Raw genomic sequence first — 26978 nt, forward strand, 5'->3', positions numbered from 1 at the left:
AATGGTGTAACGGACTGGGTTCTATGTTCTAGTTATGCTCCACTTGTGTGTATTCAGTGGTTAACTGATGCTGATATTTCCCATGGCCGAGAGGGCATCATGGTTACGTGCAGCTTTCTCTGCCAATGTGTGCCTTTGTTTACATGTGTTCTGAGTGTTGGTTGGCTGGGAGGCTGGGGAAAGGACAGGCGGAAGTGGGGAAAATAATGAACAATTTGTTCCCAAGGCAGTGTGAGTGTATGACGGTGTAAGATGGTTCTTTGTCTGTTTGATTGTTTATTTTTGGCGGGTTACTATGACCTCCATTAAAGCCTGTAAAACTGTGATAATGGCTCGAGTCACGTCATTGTGCAGAGCTGCGGTGCGTGTGTGCGCAACTCCCCTCTGCCCCCCCTTGCTGCGCGAGGCACCGCGCTACTAATCTTCCGGCAGCAATACCTTCAATAAAATAATAAATAATAATAAGGAATATACCAAATGAATAATAACCGAAGGTTTGCTTCGGCCCGGGCCTACAATTTAAGTTAATGGGTCGGGCTTTATGACGGAGGGCCCGGGTCAGTTTGGGCTGGATTTTTTGGGCCCAATCTAACCTCCAGCTCACGTTACTTTATGACCACGCTCCCTCCACAAAGACAAAGAGACTGAATGACTTACAAGAGAGTTCACTCCCTTTATTCAGCTAAGGGCCAAACGTGTACAGGTGTGAGGTCGATGTCATCCAGCCTGTCTGAAGGCGAGAAACGAGGAAAATAAACAAACAAGCACATGGCGATATATTGAGGCTGGAAAAGTTATCAAGTTTATTTTCATGTTTTTGTGTGATTAATTGATTTATTGATTATTACCCTAGGCCTATACTTTAATGCCTGTGACTGCATCAGTGAACATCATCGTTTCAGATTCAGTCACGTTGAAGTCTGAACAGTCCCACTGAGCTGCTGCTGCTGCATGTATTTTCTGAGTATGTACAATAGTAAGTTAGTGACACATTGCAAATGACTACAACCTAATGTCAAAACAATCAAACCCCACAGAGAAATAAACACAGTAACAGCAGAGTGCAACACTGGAATCCCTGCTTTCTTCATTCAAACATTAGTATAATAAGCTGCTCTCTTTCTCTATCACTATTATTATAAGAATGTGAACTTCAATACCAGGAAAAAAACACCCCTAACCCACAGACATGTTAGTATACCACACACAAACATGTGCAGTGAAGGATTAGCTATAAAAACAATTAAAGAACAGATTTGTCCTCCATAATAAAACAATTCAGGGGGAAAGAGCTTAGGCAGCTATCATCAGTAAAGCACTAAACTACACACTGCAGCTATATAGAAAACCCAAACCTCCATTTTCTATCATGTAATTGATTGATTCACAAGCTCCATTTTGTTTGATATGTACAGCCTACCCCGCTGCTTTGGAGTATCAGCATATTGAGAACACGCTTGCTTGTAGGAAACACTGAATGCACAGCTTTGAGCGTGGAGGCGAAAACAAAATTATATTAGGGAAAAACCTTTGAGAGGAGGGGGAGGGTGCAACAAAAAGGGAGTGAACGGCACACTGCTTTCATTTGGTGATTATTATTATTATTAGGCCATTTTTCAGCTGGGAGGCTGCAGAGAATTTCCAGCCTGCAGAGAGCTCGGAGCAGTCAAGCCCAGCTTGTTGAGTAACCCTTACCTTTCCCAAAGTGATATAAGTAGGTTAATACTAAAGCGAGAACAGCTTGCACCAAAAGTCTGTGTATTGGGAGTTTAATTAGTAGGTTGTGCTTATCTAAAATGGAAACCTAGCATATTTTAGACTGTCTTGTGTAACAACAAATACCCTTCTATTCATGTTTCACTGAAAAAAAGACATTTTGCTTTCAGGGCAAACACAATTGAAGAATAAAGTACAAACTATCAGTAAGTGTCTTGCCTGCTGTCGAACAAGCCAACGATGTCACACAATTTACGACACCACACACAACTGTCTACGGCTCAATGGCTTTGTCACGTGTCGTGATATCTTTGTGCTTAATGACATCTATAAATAAAAACCTATTGATACCAAGCAGCTGCATGCAGGGCAAACACCTGTGGCATTTTTCCCTTTTCAACTGTGGATGTTGAGTGATTCCACCCTGAGTCACTTCCCTTTCTAAACTGCCGTACTTACAGTACGGGCTTTGATTAGTCTGAATGGGTCTTTTAAGCTTTAATTATTCTAGTTAGTGAAAAATGTAGATATAGTAAAAGTATTTTTTTATTTTTACTAATTTGAACATATTTTGATTATAAATAAAAAATTTTTGTCACAAGTAAAATCAAATGGTAAAAGGTAGTATAAAAGCGCCTTACGATATGAGCTCATTCACACTCCATGGCGCTAGTCAACCATTGGGAGCAACTTAGGGTTCAATGTCTTGCCCAAGGATACTTCAACTACCACCTGAGCTTATAAAAAGTAGTTGTTGTACATCTTCCAAACTAAATGAAGTAACCTTAAAAAGAACTAAAATTCTCAATTAGAGCAGCAAAAGGGTTCACTCTCATTTGCAAAGTGCACATTTTTGGTCATGATCCTTGTTCATGTGTTTGTTCCTAATGTTTAAATGCAACTTTAAATTGAGTAAATAATGAGCAGCACAAGCCAAGATAAAGTTTGCCAGAGATTATGTCTCGGGATGCACCGAAATGAAAATTTGAGGCTGAAGCTGAATAAAATATAAATGCTTAGCCGAATACCGGATATTGAATGCGGTTGTTAAGTTTTTCACTATTTTTTAAAAATTTCACCTAACATGCCTCCTAGTATGTGAGATCCTCCCTCTCCAACTATCTAACAGCTAAAACAACACTGCGGTTTCATATAGAATGTATATTATACTTTATTGCCATATATGTAAATGCAGACTGCACTACTGGACGGCGCCCAAACTGCACTACTTTTTCTGCTGCCGATCATGTTGGGAGTCACTGTTTGGAGCCACGGACCCGGACCCGTGCTAATGCCACACCAGTCTATGCAGCGACACCCGGTGTAGTGTAAGGAGGAAACGACGGGAATGATTACAAATTTGTGGCTCACAGCGCTAAAAACGGGCTCGGTTCTGGAATTGAACGGCTTGCAACTTTTATGCAGTGAGTAGTAGAGTGGGGTAAGCGGAAAGGAGGAGCTGCTGCTGGTTCTGGAGCAACGCACACACTTTTCCGACTCAAAATCATTGCACGTTGTTTGATTGCATCATTGCGTCACACGCTACTATTCGGCCTTGCTTTTAACTCACAAAACCGAAGGCCAAATGTTACTTTTTTTGCATTATTCGGCCGAATATATTTGGTGTCCGAATATTCGGTGAATCCCTATTATGTCCCTATATATAATGCTTCAATATATAAATTTAGCCTTTATTCAGGGCTGAGTTTTCTTTTCTTTTATATTTTTCTAAAAGAAAGATGACATTGAGACTATTTATCTTTTCTTGCTACACACAAATTCAGAAATAATTGATTTACATCTACAGCTCTTTTAAAATAGCAGACTTAATTCAACGTAGCATCTGCCAATCATTTGTAGTAAAATGGGGGTGACGTTTTCTACACCACCTTCAGCTCTACAGGGACTGGGGCTTTGCTGGGGCCTGTTGCAGCAAGATCAATGCTAAAGACATGAAACAGAGATACCAAAATTTGTAGGAAGAAAAATTGCTGCTTAACAAGAATTTCCAGTTTAAAGCCTAATTATACTGCCCATAATTAATTTATAAATTCAGTAATAGAAAAGCACATCGAAGGCTGTGTGAATACATTTAAAAGGCACTGTATGTTGTCAAAGGGCATGCTATGATTTTTATTTTATTAGTGTGAGGCACAGTAAACAAAAAATATTACTGAGGATAATTAGCTCACATCAAACACACAGAAATCTTGTGAAAAAGGGTAGTACTGATGCACAGTGGTCTTAAGTACAAAGACTATTAGGATAAGAGCTTAATCTCAGGCTCCATTCCTTTATTTAAGAAAACAGCCATGTGATGCAGTAGAAGAGTGAGCATACACTCCCCAGTAAACACACACACAACCAGAACAAGCAGAGGCGGAAGTAAGGACTTTAGTGGTGGGTTAGTGCCTCTGGAGTCGATACACATTTATATTTAATGGGAAAATCTAAGGTGGTGCATGCATATGAACAGGACTCTTCATTAGCAGGTTCTCTTAGCAGCAACTTGGCTCAAACCCAACCATCCTCATCACATTAGCTCGTCTATCCTCTTAGTGTGGCTGTGTGGAGTGACACACATTCTAATGTGTCTGCTGACCAACAAAATAAACTGACAATCCTTTACGTTACAGTGTCCTGTTTGCTACTATTTGCCAAAAAGTAGCTAAACCTTGCACAGAGATACACCACAGTACTATCTTAATCCAACACTGTGTTAAACAGATATTCTTGTGAAACGCCAGCATTTTCACATTAGTAACTTTGCAAACCTGACACTATTTGCTTCTTTCAGTAGCTCATTTAGTAAAAGGAATACTTTAGTAAGTACAGAGAGTCAAAATCTACATCTGACTGATAAAAGAAAGTAAAACATACATGAGGGAGTGCTTTCATGTAGGGCTGGGCGATATATTGAGATTCAAGATTTATCGAGCTTTCTATTTTGGCAATATAGCAAATTACAATATCACCTATATCAATATATATATATATATATATATATATATATATATATATATATATATATATATATATATATATATATATATATATATATATATACAGTATATTTATAGGTTGTTTTGTAATAATATATTAGTTTTTGAGGTAGCTGCTTTCTCTTCTTAAAACAGCATGAAAATCACAGTTAGATGGATCGCTGAGTGCATCCTAACCCAGATCTACCACTAAACAAGCTACACTACAGAACTCACTCACACATGCTGTCCCTTAGAGGAGAAAAAGCCAAAAGTGGCACATATTGTGCAGAAGTTTGTTCAGGTGGTAGTGGGTCGTCTTCTGATCGAGAGGTTGGGGGTTCGATCCCAGTACCTGACTATGTGTCGAAGTGTCCTTGGGCAAGACACTGAACCCTAAGTTGCTCCCAGTGGTCGACTAGCGCCTTGCATGGTAGTCCTGTCCCACTGGTGTGTGAACGTGAGAGTGACTGGGTGAATGAGCTGATATGTAAAGCGCTTTGAGACTGCTTCAGTGTGGTGATAAAGCGCTATATAAAATCAAGTCCATTTACCAAGTTTGTTAATAAATGTGCCTGTGTGGCATTTTGTATCAGCAAAAGTAACACAGAATTGTCTTTCTGGTGAGACTTTATTGAATTAAAATTATCATGATTTATGTTGTATATCGCTATTTTGAGAAAAATATCTAGATATGAGTTCTGGCCCATATCACCCAGCCCAAGTTCCATGTATGATCATTTTATGTTTACATTGCTGCAAGTCAATGACTGATCACAAACTGACTTTTTCAATATAAGATGCCTTTGCCTATTTGTTGGACAAAGCCATGGCTCAGTAGACACTTTGGTCACATATTTACACGCTCCAGCCTGTTGTCACAATCTTTGGGAGCACAAACCTATCTAACTAAAAAGCAAGGGAGGGGTTCCAAAAACCCAGAGTGTGTGTATCTGTTATTTTGGAGTAATTTGGTCATTTCAAAATGTTCGCTATTTAGACCGGACAGACCTCACCTGGAAGTTATTGACGGCAATGGCTGCTATGTTGAAAGCTGCACATTTCTCAGCAGCGCGTGTGTGAGAGAGAGAACCAACAGTGGAGATGAGAGTCCAAGGTAGAGAGTCTCACACACACACACACACAGATCAGGTGCGTTCATTATCGATCACCGTCTACGTGTGTAACGGATCACCATTTAGTCCGGTTACAGTCTGTGTCATGACACCCGTCCATTGGGTGGTAGTGACAGTAGTGTTGAGTCAGATCAGTAAACGGTGCTACATAGTGAAGCCCGCCTGATGATTACTGCAGCTTCACTCACGACACACCTGCCACTACACCTAACTACTGAAAATAGATACGTTTAGTGAAAGTTAGACAGGCACACACACACTAAACGACAACAAAAAATATGAAAATGACTCAAAATACACAAAACTAAATATTTATACAAAAATTACACAAAAGACAACACAGAAAAATACACCAAACGACAACAAAAACATGAAAATGACTCAAAATACACTAAACTAAATACTTATAATCCCACATGAATGCATACTTCCGACGGGCACTGTACATTACAGAACAAAAACACCAAACAAAAAAAAAATATATAAAAATGAGTTAAAAAAAAAACATTTATCATGGGCATGTCTCATAGAATTAAACCAGGGAAAGTGCACAAGCTATTTTACTTTGCACCTGCAAATATACCCCTTTATAATGCTACAGAGTATGTTATTATTATGCCCATAAATGAGAACTCTTCTTAAGCTCCCACTATATAAACACATACTTCCGACGGGCACTGTACTCGACTTCAAAAAAACATACATTTGCAGAAAAATACAACAAAAATATGAAAATAGCTCAAAATACACAAAACTAAATATTTATACAAAACATACACAAAATTACTCCTGAATCACACTACAATAGCAACAAAAACAATAATTATACAAAAATACACATGACTCCAAAAAAGCATACATTACAAAAAAATTTAAATAAAAAACAGCAAACATTTATGCACAAAAGACAATAGAAAAAACATACGTTACAGAAAAATACACCACACAAAAAAATATAATAGTTATGGGTATTCTCATTGTATTATTGCTATTACCTCATTATTTTATATTGTTTATTTTATCTTATAGTTACTGGTATTATCATGTAATATTATCATTGCTATTACCTTATTTAATATTTATTATTGTATTATAATTACTGGATTTTCATATTTTATTGCTATTATTATTATAACTATTACTACTTCTACTATTAATATTATATCCCTATCGAATTGTACTACTTGTACTTTATTATTGTTATTGCTATTGCTATTCTTATGTTATTCTTTTATCTTATAGTTACTGGTATTCTCATTGTATTATTATTATTGTTATTACCTTATTATTTTATGTTTATTATTGTATTACAGTTACTGGATGCTCTGTTGTCTGTTGTTATTGCCATTATTATTATTATTATTATTATTATTATATAATTGTACGACTACTGTATTAATGTTAGTGACCATTATATTTTTAAACTCCTTTTTAAATATTAATATTTTATATTATAGTTACTGGTATTCTCATTGTATTATTAGCATTGCTATATTATATTACCATATCATTATTTAATTTGTTTTTTATTGTATTATTGTTACAAGATTCTTATTATATTATTTTGTTATTGCTATTATTATTATTATTATTATTATTATTATTATTATTATTATTATTATTATTATTATTATTATTATAACCATTACTATTATATTCGTATCATCATCTTTATTATTATCAGGGCTCTACACAAACTTATCCAGTGGTGGCACTGGACTTTCTCTGTTGGTCGAGGGGGTGTACAGTATAGCCATGCATGCTGATGAATAGTTGACTTAACTGGCGTACTGTAGTTCTGTATGAAGTAAAGATTGACAGTGACTCAAGATATATTTGCAAAATGCCTTAGCATCAATGTTAAGTTTTTCTGTAACAAGCAGTGTCTGAAGTAATTATAATAATAATGGGTCCACAACACGGCTCCACTATGATTGTTTGTTCTGCACAAGGGTGAGTCTTTCTTATATTATTCTATGTGCTAAGAAAGATGCTAGCAGCTACAATGTAAACACAAACACACGGCTGATGCACGTTCGTGCACTACACAGGGATGAAAATACTGAACACGCACACAGCCATTAAGAGAGTTGCGACTTTGGTGTTGCAAAACGTTTTTTTCGTGGTACTTCTGTGTCTCTCTTAACAACCTGCATGGATTAACGCACAGAGGAGATGGATGGACACACACACACACACACGCACACGCACACGCACACACACACACACACACACACACACACACACACACACACACACAGCATTTATAATAAAAAATATACTAAATGAGTAAAATAAAACAATAAATAAACAATATTTATACAAAAAATACACCAAATGACTCCAGAATCACACTACAATGGCAACAAAAAACAATAATTATACAAAAAAATGCACAAAAAGACAACTGAAAGATAAAAAAAACACATAATGATGACATTAAACCAGGAAAATTGCACCCACATTTTGCACCCGCAAATATACCCCTTATGCGCCCACATTAATGCATACTTTTTTTAATCCTACATCAAACAAGAGAACCAGCATGTGCCTTTCTTAAACACATGCAATGAAAAAGAAAGTGGGTTTGTAATCATAAGAGTCACCGGTTCGTCTCCAACCTGGGTCATCGCTGTGGGATGTTGAGTCCCTCAGCCCTAACTGCTCGTGTTGCCAAATTAAATTGTAATCTTGGAATATTTAAAAGGCGTGGAAAAGCTAGTCTGTACTAGAAAACATTAGCATTAACAATTACGTTATGGTTTTCACTTCAAACTTGCTTTCTTTGGCACATAGTTTAAAAAAAGTTTGATTCATAACCTATAATGTGTATCAAGTATAAGGGACACCTTTATCTTTAAATATGCTTTCTGAGTACCATAAAAGTCTGATAATTAAAAAATATTTTAAGTTTAAAAGGTCTGCATTTTGGCCAGAGTACTTTCCCCAAAGATTTCAAACATTTCATCAAACTCCATCACTTGATTTCTACCACAGGGAAATTAGTTTTAATTAGGCCCTGTGGAGATTATTTTACTACCCCAAAAATCCTTGCACAAGGGACAAAATACAGAGACACAGAGAGGTGAGATCGGAACCTATGAACTCTTCTGCTTGGTCAAATTAGTTTCAAAATCCCTTTCCTCTGGTGATGGAGCTTAATGGTAGTGAGAAAACACACAAGCATCTCAGAGGTATTAATGTAAATGTACTGTAGTTTCTAAACAATGAGGGTTAGGATTAGGTTTAAACAATGATGTGCATTTATTTAGCAGAAAACAGTTGAATACCAGATGTCTCTCTGCTTAGTATTATACCTCTAGATTACCTGAAGACTTTTAAACAACCACAAAGTTGCAAACCAAAAGATGAGCCCATTTTCTTGAAAATGAGCTTTTCACTCAGACTTGAGAGCGCCACAATTGCCACCAGAAATAAAATAGGTTTCTTTAAATCTTCAAACAACTTGTAAATGTGAAGACTTGCTATTTTCATTTAACAATCATAAAAACAGATGCAATCCATGACATAATGTGTGTGATAACTTAAAGGACTTACAGAACTATAGGCCAAGTGTTGTTAATGGAGTAACACAGCTCATTGCTATGTAACAACAATAACTAGTGGTGGGACGATACACTGAGGAGCGGATTCACTAAGATCTGAAAAAAAGGGTGGTAAACCAGGTGTGTCCCTAAATCCTTTGGTGGCGCTGTTTGCTCACCTGCTGTGGGGAAGTCACTAACATTGCGCCACTAATAGGCTTGCACGTATAGACGTGGTTGCAATCGGCTGATTCTGGCCTGACGCTCCTGCTGTCAACGCGACAAGAGAGTTTTACGGTAAAAGCATGGAAAGAAAAACACATGAGCTCATTGGAACGGTAGTGCATCCGGAGCGACATCCATGGAGCTCTATGCACAGCGACACTCTGCACCGCAGCCACACCAGACTCCACACGCGCCGCCTCGGGTATGCAGCTTTTTCTCTCCCTCACACACACTTGTCTTTACTCTGCATTTTCTTATTCGGTGGCTGTTAATATTGACAACTGTTTTATTTAAATTTTCTTATACTAGTTAACTGAATTCTTCCTTTCCATCTCCGTTGTGTTTTGTGTCAACATTCAATGCAGCTTATTTCTACGTGTGTTTACACCTGCTTGTCAGTCGTACTATTTTCCTGTGCTTTCCTGTGATTTGCATTGTGCCCACTGCATTCACTTATTTGCATTTCCTCCTCCCGTTCTTTTGCGCCCCTTATGAGATCTGCCTACTTTACATATTCGTCAGAGGGAAACGCGCTAAATGGATTGTGGGCGCATTGTGACACGCAGAAGACACACAGTCCTGATTCCCTGGGGTACCCTTATTAGCGCATGAAGTGACATTTGCACACAGTTTAATACCCCAAAACCTTTAGTGAATATGCCCCTAAGAGTTAATAATATGATACACAATATTGGTGAAAGAAATGGGCTTGTAATCGGAGGGTCACAGGTTCGAATCCAACCTGGGCAATCACTGTAGGACGTTAAGCAAGTTCTTAACCCCAACTGCTCGTGTTGTAACTCGCTTTGGAGAAAAGGATCTGCAAAATCAAATTGTAATTGTAAAATACTAATAATCTATTTATTTATTATTTAAATACATTAAATTAAATACAATTTATTTGACTTTGAAATCTGTATGAGATTTTTAAGTTTCAAACTGACTACAAAAATGAAATAAAGTAAACAATAAAATAAGACTGTGTGAAAAATGTAAATGCCTGGGCCAGACGGACAACTCATGCCAGTCTGAAACTAGAACCTCACAGCTACAATATGGTCATTATCACCACGACAACCTATAAAAAGAATCCATACATTCTACACAATAGACTGTTATGGGCCATACACACTGCTTCATCACGATACACGTGTGATTCATCTTGTGATGTTTTATTATCGCAAGATATTGTTGCGTGAGATATCGCCCCACCCCTAGCACTGACTCATGTAATGGAGTGACTATAAACAGCGTGTTAATGGTTCTTCAAGGCTAACATGCCGTCAATAGCATTTGTTTAAATGCAGGTAATTTCATCAACTGTCTCAGCAGACAGAAGGTGGTTTGGAGGAACAAAGACGTGTGAAGGATCTGACTGAGCTGGAGTGGAACTGTTGGATATCTCAGAGGAGTTCTCTTTCAAAGAGAATCAACAAGATCAAAACCGATCCTTAATTTAATGATCACTACAGAGATTAAACAGAGTTGCTAGCAGATTAACTGTTCTAAAATTAATCAAACAACCCACGTACTTCAGTTATTGAGCATTACTGTCTCTCTGTTCTTTCACGGATTGGCACAGGTAGAAATTTCCTGTGTTAAAATACACAGCTTCTCTCCATTTGCTAACGTCAGTAAATAATGACCTCATACAACTACTAACTAAAAAGTATTGTTGACCATTGAGTTTATTCCTGCACTGGGTTCTAAACACAACAACCTTCCAATTCTGATCTAGCTAAACACAGATTTTCTCTCTTTCTTTCTTTCTTTCTTTGTTTTTTTTTTTTTTTTGCATTCTTATTTCCTTTTAGCTGCAGTCTTGCATTACCATATTTAAACATTCCCCAGTGGCTTCGTCTCCCTGCCTCTGCCTTCACATCTGCAAAAGCCAATGTTTTAATAGCTAGAGCTGGGTGTGGCTTATTGCTACACACTGCTTATGGCGGTTAAACAGAGGGGGATGGGGAACGGATTACAATATCTATACATCAGCACTACTTGCCAAAACATATTCCGCTGCACAGTCTCACATGTAGATGCAGTCTTTGTTTGTTCCTTTCATGCAGACAAGTGAGGGATCTTTATTGTTATTGTGTGCAATAAATTCTGTTGAACTTTGAGCTTTTATACTGGCAGCTCGAGATAGAAAATGTGTTTTAGTTAATTTTAAGGAACAAGCTAATTCAACCACTAAACCAGAAGACAAACACACAAATTATACTTATTTATTTTAGCCAAAGAGCCTAAATATTACTATACTTTTCAACTTTATTCATTCAATAAATTATTTGTCCACTTATTCCTGCACAAGGTCACAAGGGGCTGCTGATGTCTATCAAAAGCTAACATAGAACACAAAAAAGGAAATTTTATATTGTATTAACATTATTATTTTATTATCAATTATTATTATTATTTTAAAAAATATTATTATTATTCATATTATCATTATTAATGTTATTAATATTATTATCATTATTAATGTTATTAATATTATCATGTTATATTATATTAAATGTTGTAAATTTTGTGTTTCAACTCTAAAACTGAACTCCAAAAGTCTTGATTTAATACTGAAGAACAGAGAGTGTATCTTCTATAATACAGTAGCAACAAACAGAATAAGGTTATAAGAAAAGAAAAAGGCAGGTAACTTAGTAATGCAGTCAATTATTTCTTAACATAGGTATACATCCTTTTATGATGAATAGATAACATACAATTACAGTAATTGGCTTTGTAAGGGCAAATGGTTTAACTATTTTTGTAGATGTACACAAAGGACGATGTTAATGTACGAGAAATTACATTTTCAGCTGAGTTGAGTTTGATAAAATGATGAGAAAAGGTCAAGAATGTCTGTAAAAGTCCATAGTAATCTTATTGTAACTTAGTCAAGGCAAATACAAAGAAGAACTGATGAAGCCTGATGGGTTAGATGTGAAACACATTTAAATAAAGTAGTTGTTTAAGCAAAATTACAACAACAAAGTAAAACATGCACTGGCAATAATAACTGCCGAGAGGCCATCACTTTCCCCAACCAGATCAACACCCCTGTGAGCCATTGAGCAAGGCCCTAATCAAATCCATCAGAAGACAAAATTCACATACATAATGTATGTCAAACAGTGACAAATGAAATAATCTAGAATAAATGAAGACTGCGACTACATACCCAATCTTGGATTTTTGCTTGCTCTTGGACGAGGCTACAATGCAGGCTTTCCTACTGGCTTTCTCTTTTGCCCTCGCCTTGGCGTTGCCTTTACGTCTGCGTTCCCGCTTGGCCTTGTATTCAGACGATGAGCTGGGGAAGCTCTCAGGGCTCATCACTCGTGGGATGTTCTTCTCTCCTCGCTGCCGGGCCTTGGCGATAGCCTCCGATATTATCCGATTGGCTTTCTCCTGCTTTTCCAGCAGGGTTGACTCCATCTGATGGTGTGTCCTTCGCGGCACCCTCTTCTCAGATGAGGAGCTGGATGAGGATGAAGATGAAGATGAAGAGGAGGATGATGATGAGCTGCCTTTTATTGGGGGACTGAGGATCCCGACCTGGCTACCGGGACCATTAGTGTTCTTTCGAGGCTAAAGAGAAAAGGAGAATAACCAGGAAAATATTAGCATCAACAGCTTAATAACATAACTTAGATACACATATCACAGTGGAGGTAAAAACCAAAGTCATTTTCATACAAAAAACATGCCATAAAGACAAAAGGTAAAGCATTGTTTGAAATGGGGTTTCAAAACCATACAGTCATGCAACAACAAAAAAAACCAACCAACCAATCGCTCATCCATCCAGAAACAAAGAGTCTCCCACAGGCAGACTTTGCTGATGTATTTGCTTTAGATGTTCAGGATAAAGGGAAAGGGGCCTGGGTCGCTCTTTTCAACTCTTGGTCTTTTATCAGTTATCAGTCTACTCAGTTATCGGACACACAGCTGTTAGACTATATGTTTGTTTTAGGTGGCAATGTGATGTTAGCAGAAAGTCTACACTTGTGAGCTAAGTAAGCTATTCCATTGCAGGCAAAAAACAATTGCTCAGTGTGGCAGGATACAGAGAGCTTTGCCGACATAAATAATCCATCCTGACTGATACATGATAATACGTGAATAATAGATGGCCTGACTGCAGTTATGCCAACACAAGCCCGAATGGTGGGGCCTTGAGCCTAATGGAGAGCTAACTCATAAATGGATGACCTAATCTAAAAATGTGTTTCCGATGCCTCCGCGGATCAGACATGGCTGGTTTGTAATTTTCCTTTCCCACACTGCGTGTTAAAGAAAGAGAATTAGCTTAAACCTCATGACAAAAGTGGGGGGAGGGAACAGAAAAACTTGTAATTCATTTGAAAGGAAGTGGAGAACGCACACACAAACACACACAGAGACACAAGACCTGCATTATGATTTTCATGTTTGATATGCTGCGGAGTCTATTAGGAGGACATTTACTAGATCATTATGGAATGTTGTCATTCAAACAAGAGCAACAGCAAAGAGAAGAAAGTAATGTTTAGGAGGATGAGAACGTCAGCGGCCATGAAAGAGGCAGCACGAGGTGGACCAAATATGAACACAGGGAGAGACAGTCAGAGGCAGAGAGAAGATGAAAATGCACCAAAAACTATGAGCACTGCAGCTGTGTAATATATCTATAAATAACTGAAATTACAGACTGCCAGCACTGCAGTGATTCCAGTCTTTCTCGCAGCACACAGTCCCATACAATCACCGAGGATCATTACAGCCCATGAAGAATGAAAAGTCAGCTCCATTTGGGCTGGACACCTTTCCCTCGTACCCACCCCCTGATATCCACATGTAGTGAATGACAGTCAAACTCCAGGAGGACAAACTACACACAGTACATTAACCACAGAGCAGGGAGAGCAGGATTCACCAGAAAAGAGCAGATAAGTGCGGTGAGGGGGGAGGAACAACTGAACATGAAAAATGCCCTGATAAGGTCTAGCAAAAGCAAAGCAAATGTGTGTGAAGGGGAGGGGAGTTTAAAAAAAATCAGCAATGAGTTCAAGATGGCGGCAGTGCAGCATGAGCCAGTAGCAAAAGAGGTTGTTCAGTTCCTGCCAGCTCCTCCTCCCCCCGCCTCCCTCGCTTACCTCCCTCCCAGCTCACTTACCCTTCCTCTTGGCCTCTTCACTGTAGACATGGTGTTTTTCTCCCTTCCTCTTTCCTCCCCCTCTCCAACCGGCTAACAAAAGCTCTGCCCTTTAGCCGGGGTTCGCTCTCTGGCTGTCGTTCACTCACGCTTTCTCTCACACATTCACTCTTTCTCTCTTTTCTAGTGGTTTTTCGCTCACTCTTCCTTCAGTCGTGCCCCCCGCCCCCCCTCCCCACCCTCTCTCTCTCCCCTGGTTTTGGCCTCCTCTCCTCCCCCTCCTCCACCTCCTTCCTGGTCAGCTCTTCCTCGGGCAGTGTAGGAGCACCGGAGCAGTTCCGTCTCCTCCTACCCTAGCGGGCAGGGCTCAAGTGGAGCACATGGGAGCTTGCTTTCTCTTTCTCACACTCACTCTTTTCCTCCCCCCCTCGCTCCTCTTTTCACAGGGTGATGAGAGAGCAGCGCTGTTGGTGGTAGAGGAGGTGCGTGGCAGTCCAGGAAGCACTCATTCTGCTGCGGTTTGCTGCTTCTTGCCGTCGTCCGGTTTCACGCAAAAGTCTCCCTCACTCTCTCACTGAGTGTGTTTCTGAGTTGCCTTCCCCTGCCTCCTCTCTCCTCCCCTCTCATTGATTCCTCTTTCCGCGTGTGCTCTCAGAGTCTCACTGAGTCTTGTCTCTTGTAATTCTTCCTCACTCTTGCTGCTTTTCTGTCTTTCGTGCCTCGCTTCAGTCTCTTCGTCAGCCCAGACAAGGTAAGTTACTCCTTTTGATTGTTGCTTGTTTGGCTGATTGGGTCCCTTCCTTTTCCTTTTCTCCAACCTATCCTTCTCTCCGTTGCTGCTTATCCAGGGTGGGCCGTGTGTGGCAAGCTTCAGGCTCTGGCAGGCAGAGCGGCGGAAAATGAAAGCACACAAAGCAGCAAAATGCATCAGCATGAATATTAGAGATGTCGTTAAAACCAGACTCTTTTTTTTCTCTCTCTCTCTCTCTCTCTCCCTCACTCATTTACTTCCTAACTCTCTCACGCTCTCTCTCTCTCTTTGTAAGGAAGTAGGCCAGCAGATGGTGCTAGCAGTTATTACATTAACTTTCACAACTTAACCCCCAAAGTACTGCATTTCCCCCATGCCACAGATACTGGATAGTAGCATGCTGGCTTGCTCAATGAAACATCACCTGTCAAAGAAGACCATTCTAACTACTCATTAAAACCACTAGTAAGTATATTCACAAGGTCTGGGCTAAGTCACTGAGCTACAACACCACAGAACAAAAATCCAATGCAAAATGCTGCATTGTTCCCATGACACGCTTCTCTTCCTGCCAACAACAGGAAATCTTAGAGAGTGAGACAGCCTTTTGGAGAACTTCTGACTGCACCATGCAGGGACCATGTGCACGGGTTGGCACATGGTATCAGAAATTATTTAGACACACGGCTGGCCTGAAGCCAGGTACAGTGCTCAGCACTACTGGGTCAGGCCTGAATTACCAACAGATACACTATCAGCTCTTTCCCCAGTCTGTAGTTACTGGGCAAAATCTGCCGAACTGACATTTATTTGGCCAACAACCTTGTTCACCTCTCCTGTAGCTAAAAAGCATGCGGTGACATAGGGTTGATTTCTGACCGATGACAACAAATAACTCTTCTGATGATGAATAAATATTTATGCCTGCGTTTGTTAGCAAAAAAAATCTCAATAAAGAAATTTGGCATTTAGTAAAGTAAAAAGACAAAAATATCTCACTAATCTCCTCTCGTACATAACTTTTTAAAGCCATTTCCTTCCTATACAACTTTATTTAAAGCCTATAATATTGCTGGATTCTCCTTCCAAACTGCTTATCTGAATATTCAAAGAATTGAAATTTGTGAGTGAGTGCAGGTTATAACATATTATGTGCATATGCCAAATATAATTCTACAACAGTGTGGACTTTTTTTTTACTCTAAATCTCTACCTTTATGTAACTAAAAGAGATCTCTAGCCCCACACAGTTATTTTGACTACCATTCAGGGGCCATATAAACCTGAGACAAACGTCCAACCATGTGTGTATAACAGATCAACCAGCCAAGATGGGCCTTGAAGTTTGGACTTTAAAAGCAGACCACATGCAAGCTGGAAGCTGAGCAAGTGTTCTCTTGAAATTCTCTGTCAGATAAAGCTACGATGGTAATATGCCTGGAGAATGGGATTCACCACCTATAAGCGTGCATTATCAGTGTGACAGTGTTAAAATTACCAACAATTGGCTTCTCATTGTCTCTCACTCCATGACAGCCACAATCAAATCAAAAACAGTGAGTGAATCTATGAAATATATTTGTAAAATTTCACAAGTAATGTAAAAATTAATAAATAAAAAAGAGTAGCTACCCAAACGTACAAAATACATTAAAATTCAAATCACTACCTGGGTAGTAAATACATTTTTGTAGCTTCTAACAGGGAAGGGTGACAGCAGCAATTTCCCTACTCTGGGAATAGTGTTTTCAATAAAAATAAATAAAAGAAAAAAAGGTAATCAACAACAAAAGCCAACAATGTACATGTTTCAACAGTCACATGGCATTAAGCCTGCAGCTCCTTGGCAATGAGAGAGTTAACATACAAACAAGCCTGTGTGTTTGGTTTAATGGGGCGTGGCTTCTTTTGAGGGCAGATGAAGGAGGGGCGAAGTCTAGAAGAGGGGATGGGAGGGGGAATGTGATAAAAGAAGGGGAGGGGAGCATCAGAGCTGGTGAAGGAAAGCGGGTGAAGGAGAAAACGGCGTGCTGCGGTGGCTGCAGAGGCACAGGTGTCTGAACACTCCATTACTTTCTCATCATAAGGTCCGTAATAACCTGCCACTGCTCTCGTTTCTTTCCTGTGTCATAGTGAGTATGTCTTCTAACTCTGTATTAGAGAAATGAGAGCAGAGTAAGGCTGCAATGACTGAAGGGACAAGATGGCCAAGTCTTTAGAGTCTGGATACTGCTCCCATACAAAGATGGATAGATTTCAATACCTGGCCACCATAGTGCAAATAACCTTCATTATCATTAGCTAAACAATAGTCTACCACAGTGGTTCTTAAACTTTTTTGGCTCAAGTTCCCCCTTTCTCTTATTTCTGAATCCAAATAGTCTATGTCCGACTACAACAGTATGCTTAAAAAACTATTTAAAAACAACTACAGAGCATAATGATGGAATGAACGAGTGATAAGACACATTTTAAAGAATCTCATTTTGTAAATGACCCTATTTTGATATCAAGAATTTATGGCCACCTCAAAGACATTTTCTTTCAAGAATTAGTTTTTGATCACGTTTGACCTTGCTTTTTTTTTTTGTTAATGCATTTTAATTTAACTAATTATATTTCACAACGTGAAACTTTATTCTCACTATTCTATCTGTAACAGTTTCCCAATTGTTAATGGTTCATTGTTTTATCAAATTACTCTATTACTTGAAGTGCGCTCTTTTGGTATTTATAAAAATGAATAAACCTCAAGACTCTTCCTCTGACTTTCTAGGGCATGTTCACATGTCTAATGTTGTCTACAGGAGCCCACCCTCTTGTATACTTAGGTCATCCTTAGAAATCCTCTTCTGTAATAGCAGCCTGTCAACCATAGTAACTAAAGCCTTTAACCCCTTCATGTTCAAGGGGTCGTTAGGGTTGGCAATGATTTTTCAAGCCAATTCCATGAGTGCTATTAAACCTGTAGAATGTATTTCAGTTTTGCTATTTATGTTGTTTGTTGTTGTTGTTGAAGCTTTGTTGATTTTGTTAAAAAAAATAAATAAAGATGTTTCCCTACAAGTTTATGGTTATCTACTGTATGTGTCCTTTATTTTCATCAGAAATACAAGTATCAAATCAAATTGAATATACTGTTGTCTTAGTGGTGTAAAATGTGAAGCTATAGTAACAGAATATAGTACAAGACTGCGTAATTTAAGATTCTGTAATTGCCAGACTGATTTGTGTGCTCCTTCGATATACGGATATCATCCAAATACAGCTGCCATTATTCTCTAGAACTTTTTTTTTTCTAGAATTCAACCAACCAAATTTAGTTTTTCAAAAATAGCTGTTAAAAACACACATATATAATATTTTTTTAAACATAAATCTATATATTTTCCTGTGCAACATGCATTTCACAGCATGCCTGTCAAAATAAAAGTGTCTTTCAAAATAAAAGACAAGTCAACATGAGAAACATTAAATAGGCTATTTATTTATTTTTGACCAGCTTTCGACGACCCACCTAGTACAGGTCTGCAACCCCCTAGTTGAGAATCGCTGCTCTCAAAAACAAACAAAAAATTTTGGTTGTAGTTTTTTTTTTATTTAAACATTGAGTTAAACAACACGTGAGGAAGACATAGTGGCTGCACCTCGATAAGGCAGTGAGATGATTGTGTTTTATGTTTTTCATTGAATCGACTTCCTGAAGAAGCTGCATGGGTTTATATATGTGTTTATGGTTTGATTGGTTGATCACAACAACATTTTAAACCTCTGAATTAAATGTGATATATAAAAATTGTGGGAGGGGATTAAAAAAAAGAACCTGTGCCAATTCTTTACCCACCGTAAGCCCTACTATTGGAACCCACCCTCTAAAGAGCCCTAAATCATGGATTCTCTGTATATATTCAAGAATGCCAGATTACTGATTTATTTATTCAGCACTAACAAAAATTTTCTAACTTATTTATCTTTTCTTTTTATCTTTTTAGACTCTGTTGTGTGTGATCTTGAGCTGTTACAGAAAGCTGCAAATAAAGTGTATAATTGGTTGTTCACTTTGAATTAATATGAAAGTAAAGTTACTAACACTTTCTTTTAAAGTAGAACATCACTCTGTACAAAAACGGTAAGAAGAGGTGAAACCTAATGGTGCTCTGATCAAAGTGGTACCAGCCAAACTGATAACAAATCACGTGATAAAATGTAATTAATTTGACATGGAGCACTAAGAGATGAGGAAGTATATTTAATTGTCAACTTTTCTTGAATAAATACTAGTAGTTGTTAGCCGTCGTGTAGAATAAAATAAATATGTTTTTATAATGAAATTCAAAATGAAATGCAAATAAGTAGTACATCACACCCAGTCACCACTAATTATGTATAAAAAAAACAAAAAACAGCTCAAATCTAATAGTACAAACAAAAGTCGTGCTGGAATTAATTTAAACTTTAAATACTGTATCAAGTACAACAAAGAGGCTTTAGCCATAATATTGTTTGTAGTAAGGCAACACTAGTTTCCTTTGCATTTAGCAAAAGCCATGAGAGAAGGTCAGTGAATTTTTCGGTCATTAGATTTTAAATTCAGAAACAGATAAGTTTGTCCAGATGGGAGAATAGTCCTTAATGAATAGTTAAAAAGCTCAGAAATTATATTAAAAATAAAATCTTAAAGTTTAAGATACTAGACACAAAGACTTAAACAAGCTTTGCAAATTAATTAACTCAATTAATTTGAGTTAGCAAAGCAAAACACATAAGAAAAAGCCGCTTTTAAAGGTTTATATAATGACTTAATAGGTGTTCCTCACATACCAAAATTCATGTCTATGGTTCCAGAAACCAAACAGGCAAAACCAAACAGTTCCAGGGCAAATCATAAGATCAATGACTACAGGTTAATCTGGAAGCAGGGTTGGTGTGAGCAGAAGCAAGGTTGATGAATGAAAGGAGACAGGATGCATAACCATGCTTCCTTAAGCAATTAAACGCAGCACCATGCTTTAATGGTCAGGGTCATGAGTGAAAGAAGCTGTTCTAAGCACACTGTTCTCTACTTAAGGTCTACCTGAGTAAAATGACTACAGCCTGGCCTCATGCACTCTGAAACAGAACAGACTTACACTACACGGTGCACTTAAGACAGCAGTGAAATCATATTAAATGTACTTTTTGTTGCTACACATCCTGATCTTTGTTCTAAGATGTCTGCTTTCATACTTTGATAGTACTAAGAGGCAGCTTTATACAACAATATAAACCAAATAAAAAGTTGAATAAAACAAGAAGACATAGTCATCAACATCCCCTGCCAGATTGGTTGTCATCAGGGCTTCAAATTAACTTTTTAGATCACCAGCCAGTACGGCTAGTGGATTCTTAAAGTTACCAGCCAACCACATTTTCCACCAGCCAAATTTTTTTCCAGCAAAAATAAACTAAATTGTTATGAGTGCCACAGAATAGATTTAAGCGTTCATGTTTCTTTAAATCATTTTTATTTTAGTTGATTGCAGAAATACATTAAAATGGTAAAACAATGTTGCAACAATGCCTAATAGGTGCAATATGGAACTTTGGGTGTGTCAGAGAAGTGAACCTTTTATAAAGTATATTCTCATAACATAATTAACAAACTTAACTCAGATGCAAATTGAATCCCTGGAACACTGATTGAAGTTATAAAGAATAAAAGTAATCAGTACTAAGAATCACATGTACTGTAGAGAAAAAATGTTTTACTAACATGCATGCTCTTTAAATGTAAACAAACTGTATAGTGCACATTTTAAAGGTGAACTAATGATCGACCAGCCACTCATGACCAGACATTCATTTAGTATTAAAACTCCTCAATTTCTTCTAAGATACCAAACCATAACAATCACGCTAACACAAGCACGTAGCATATTGTTGTATAACATGTCACGATATAGTGTTCATGGGAAATGTAGGATTAATGCAGCAAGCAGTGTTGCCAGATATACATTACATTTTAAATTCTAAACACAAAGAAAAACCTTTTTGGCGTAAAAGAGCCCAAACTGGGAACAATGACTTTCTGCAGCAGTAGTGTTTCATTCTTCACCAGCCAAAATGGCTAGTAACACTACAATATTACCCGCCAAAGTTCATCTCTACCCGCATTTGGCGGGTGTTAATTTAAAGCCCTTGTTGTCAGTATAACTCACAACTTTTTCCTAAATGTCCTAAATCTCAGAACTTATATGTATACATGAGAAAATATTATCACCTCAGAATATAACATTACTATCTTAAATGGTTTCTAAGAAAAACAAACAAGGGCAATAACACCGAAAAAATGATATGCCAACTTCTCATTTTCAAACTCCATCAAGGTATTGATACTCTGAAGCCACACACCAAATTTGGTTATCCTATCTTCAACGGTTCCTAAGAAAAGCTGTCCCCTTTAACTCAGACGGATGGAGCTCAAACCTAAATCCCCCTTCCACACTTTGTGGCGGAGGATAATAAAGGCACTTTAGTGCTTTGTAAACACTAAGAACAAAAAATATCAAAAACTATTTTTCTTTTAACTTTATGAATCAATGTATGTCTATTCTTTTTATTAAGTTTTATTAAGTATTAGCACAGCAAGTCTCCAAAACTAACGAGCAATTTGTTGGAACACAAACTGGGAAATCAAGCAGAGCAACATCATAAATTGTGCATCCCTAAAAGTACTTTTCTCTCCAGAAAAAAAATAATACATAAAAACTAAGTTAGGAATGTGAAAACATAAAAAAATTGGTAACACTTTTGTTTAGGGAACATCTATTAACCATTAAGCAGTTGCTTGTTAGCATGCAAATTAGTAACATAATGACTCTTAATTAGTCATTATTTAGTACTTATTAATGCCTTATTCTGCATGGCCTTATTATAAACCCAGTAAGCCATTAACTAAAAGTTTTCCCTCAAAAACCTCAGAATTATTACTTATTAGTAATAAGTAAAGAAGTTGTTATATATGAATTACGATCCCAACATGCTAGGGTTAATACTAACACTAACCCTGTTTGGACTGTGAGACTGCCATTAAGTGTTTAATATGGCATTTATAAGAATAATGCATTAATAAGTACTTAATGATGACTAACTAAGTGTCAATATGTTACTAACGCTAAGAAACAACTCATTAATGGTTAATAGATGTTCCTTAAACTAAAATGTTACCAAAAAAGGTATTTAATCTTCAAACCTTCTGTTCATGTTATTCTGTATAAGTGGTTATACTAAAGAAGCAAGAAGTGTATGAGTTGGCCTTGTTAGGTATTTCATTATTCAATAAAAATGCAGAGTGGGCTAAAATGTTAAGGTATCTTGATGACAAGGGCGTGCGACTGATTATGAGCTGTCAGCAGAATCACCTAAATCCGAAAGTATCGCGTAGATCAGTGTTTCTCAAATGGGGGTTTGTGTACCCCGAATGGTATGTGACGGCACTACAGGGGGTACTTGAGAGAGAGAGGAATCAAAGCAATAAAAATGCTTTATAATGTTTATTTTAGTCAAAAATGATAATTAGACTAAATATTACCAGCAACTCACAATACGACAACAAAAACACACAAAATAAGAGAAAAATATATCGAATAACAAAAAGAACAGATAACGACAAAATACACAAAATGACACCAAAAACACACACACTAAGAGAGAAAAACATTTATTATAGCAACACACAAAATGACAACAAAGGAACACAAAATGAGACAAAAATACAAAAGATCACGACAAAATACACAAAAAGGACAGAGAAAACATATAAAATGACATAAACAACAAACGACACTGAAAACACACACACTGAGAGAAAATAATTAAAATAAATAATACCAACACACAAAAACAACAAAAGTACACAAAATAAAAGAAAAAAAATAATAAAAATAACAAACAACAAAATACACAGAATGACACCAAAAACACATAAAATGATGATAGAAATGATCTTGATTAGAACATGAACTGAAAGAACAAGGGTCAGTCTTAGTCCCACATGACCATAAATGATAAAAACTACAGAAATAAATATTTACAAGAGGCAATAAATGCTGTTTCATTCCACATATTTACAAAATGAGATTATTAAAAATTCATTCCATCATAATGATCAATAGTGGTTTTTTCACAGCATTCTGAGTCGGACAAAGGGGGGACTTGGCTTCAGAAATAAGAAAAAGGGCTGTGAATACTGGTGCACGTGCCAGGGACCATTAGCGTGCACGTGAGTCTGAAAGGACGATGGCTTTACAGACCAACAGAAAGAGCATGAATAATTCTGTGCAAATACAACAAATACCAGTGACTGGTCTTAGTGAAGTCAGAACAAGCTTTACCACAGTAATCCTGCTGCACTCCCAGGCTATACTGGTCAAACAGGCTTCTAGAAAAACAAACAATAAGCCTGCTTTTATGAAGAAGACTAACACAGCTATTTACTTTAATCAAGTTTGGAGTAGGATGACATTTCAATGCTTGCAAAAAACAAGCATGAAGCATGTAGTGCAACATGCTGGACTGACTCATCTAGGACAAAATTGACCACTAGGGGGTGACTGTGAGGAGGAAAGAGCAGGACGACCAGGGGGGTATTTCATTAAAGTGTTCTCAGTAGAGCCAGGCCTACAGTTTAAACCTGGTTCAGCTAAGCCGTCCGTGACCATGCTGGCTTTTCCCATTCCATCAAACTCTTCTCAGCTTGGAGCACCACAGCTGAGCCAATCCAGCTGACAGTGTTTAGATTAAGTGCACGTCTTGATTGAATGATTAGAGATGTGAGGGCGCATGCGCTGCAGCTTTTACGATAAATAAGCAGCCAATAGAAACCAATGTTAAGTCCAACAGAACGTGATGTCATCTGTTACTGAGCAGTGAGAATAAAGGACGCACGTTAAAAAAAAAAAAAAAAGTTTAAGTGGTTTGAACATTTTAAAAGTACTAAAGGGTTAAACATGGCGTTATGTATCACAGAAAACAACTGAAGCATGTGATCACACACTGATCACATGAGTTTGAGTTTTTTAACAGCTGTCAGCATTTAATAAAAGAGTTAACAATTAATTAATAGGTAATTTATGAGACTTGAGTGTTTGATGAAGAGTTTGTTGAACTCGGCACTAAACTTTAAATTCAAATGAACAGAGGGAGCAGCTCAGCGGTGCTGCTGGATGTCACGTCCAACACTGTAGAGTAGACGCTTCAGGTGCAGGTGAGCGTTGAGCAGCGTACACTGCACCCACATCCCGAAAAGCGATAGTGTATTTTAGTCATTGGGAGCCTTAGTGCTCCGCGATGTGACTGTACCTGAAGCCCCTCCCTCTCTGTATTCAACGCTTTCTCATTATTAATCTCTGATCAATGGATGGACATTTATACCGTGTGGTAAACAGAGGCGATGGATACACACGTATCAATATATAGATATATTCATACTGATGGTTTAAACACATGGATTTTGTGATCATCTCATTAAAAATATGGTACACAATAAACACATTAATATCGTCATTTCGATTTACCATGATATTCTGTTTAATTTCCTTTTAAAATATCGTATTAAAGCGGTATTTAAAAAAAATAGTATGACAGAAGTCATTTTGACTCATTTTTCCCTTTGTAGATCTTTATTGAGTGTTTTAAAGCATCACTAAATGACTTCTTCAATAATGATGACGTGGTTTCATGAGAGTGAGTCAGCAGCTTAAGCCAATCCTGCTGCTTAAACCTGGTCGGGAGCAGGTTTGACCCATGGACTGTGTTACTATGGTAACCAAGGTGTTTTCTCTTTGATGAAACAGCCGTTCCAGTTTGAACCCGGCTTAACGGCGCCGGACTCTCAGGTTAAACCTGAACTTAACCCTGAGCTGGGTTTGATGAAATGTCCCTCTGGTGAGGAGATTCTCTGACACCACAACACACACTGCTACTTCTATGAGTCATTCATCTTCTACAACACTAATAGTTGTATTACTTTAAAAATAGGTGAAATTATTTTATTTACCCGACTGAAAGTCTTGAAAATGAGACTGAACTAAAGCTAACCTCTGGGTCAGGTGTATTCAACTGGCCCTCAGTCTAATTGTGTGCAGCCCCCAAAGTAAACACACAAAATTATATTAAAATACACAAAGCTACAGCAAGAGTACACTTAAAAATAATAAAAAATTACATTATATAAAATACAGATGAGAAAAACACAGAAAATATTCCAGAAACACACAAAACAACAGAAATACACAAAAAAGCTCCAAATAACAAAAAAATACAACAAAAGTACACAAAAAGACGAGATAATCACACTCTGAGAGAAAGTTGTCCACCTCTGCTCTAGGCTTTAATTCACAAATCTTGTCGTTGTCCTTTAATAAATCTAATTACATTCAATAAGAGGACACCAACACATGTGGACCGATCTCAGCTTAGTTTCTTACATTTTAAAGACTTTTTAACACCAAAAACACTCGCTGTGTCATGGTTAGAGGGTGGTACAGAATACAGAGTCTTTGTCAGACACTCTCCATGACTGAGAAGAGCTGGCTATGACTAACTAGGACATGTGCATTTCTGGCATCTTTGAGTGTCAGCTCTGAGGACAGTCACTAAGCAAGATTTAGGATTATGTTTTAAGGGCGTGCGCTGTGTGAGCGGTGAGCACCAGTGAGTGTGAGTCAAAGTGAAATCAACCCACAGACAGACACACAGCACCAGACTTAGGATATTACAAGAGAGGCACATAATGAACTAAATAATTAACGATTACTTTGACCAGCATTATTTTCAATTCCAATTAAAATTACAGTTATTGTTTTCCGCCTGAAAGTCAATTATCATTGTGTTCTCAATTACTAAAGTTCAATTACAATTAATCACAATAACTGAACCCAATAAAACATAACCTTTGATTTGTGTTAACATTCTGTAAAATACACAAAAAATTATCAATAATAATATTATCATGATTAACTTGTTAAGCTTCCTTACCTATGAAAATATTGATATATATATTTTTTTGTTGTGGGCGTCTGAGCCTTTTTTTTTTGTCACCAAACCCCTAGATTTACTTTTTCTATTAAATAGTAAAATTATCCTTAGGGAACTGACAGGTAAACTTGATATGAAACATATTTTTTAGTAATATTTTAACAACGTAGGCCGATGTGTAAGCTTCAGAACATGGTTCTACAGTTCTGTTTGTAAATGTATCTGTTTTTTATAGAATTTCCATGCAAATTACAATTGCAAAGTCAATTAACTGAACTCAATTACAATTCAATTCTGATTACAGCAACATATTTTTCAATTACAATTAGAAATATAAATAGAAATATAAGTACGTCATAATTGTAAGTAATTATCAATTACACTATTACAATAATAATAATTGACCCCAACCCTGGTGCTGTCATAAACAAAACCACTAAATGTCCATCTGTTTCACACAAAGAAAAGCTA

At 37.4% G+C, this 26978-nt stretch overlaps 1 protein-coding gene across 11 annotated transcripts in view; it reads right to left on the bottom strand.

Moving 5' to 3' along the window:
* Positions 1 to 26978, bottom strand: part of chd9 (chromodomain helicase DNA binding protein 9) — a 120579-nt gene that overhangs the window by 58720 nt on the left and 34881 nt on the right. For 9 of the 11 annotated variants that reach the window (XR_003673430.1, XM_028441790.1, XM_028441797.1 and 6 more), the window contains one exon: positions 12785 to 13194. Coding sequence is in view for 10 of the 11 variants with exons in the window: in XM_028441790.1 (XP_028297591.1) it covers positions 12785 to 13194 (410 nt within the window). In the remaining variant the exon portion in view is untranslated. Of the gene's footprint in view, positions 1 to 12784; positions 13195 to 14761; positions 14951 to 15152; positions 15221 to 26978 lie in introns of those variants that run through there. The other 2 variants (XM_028441829.1, XM_028441810.1) reach the window with 2 other exon arrangements.

The sequence above is a fragment of the Gouania willdenowi genome, chromosome 3, assembly GCF_900634775.1.
Source record: "Gouania willdenowi chromosome 3, fGouWil2.1, whole genome shotgun sequence".
Lineage (NCBI taxonomy): Eukaryota > Metazoa > Chordata > Actinopteri > Blenniiformes > Gobiesocidae > Gouania > Gouania willdenowi.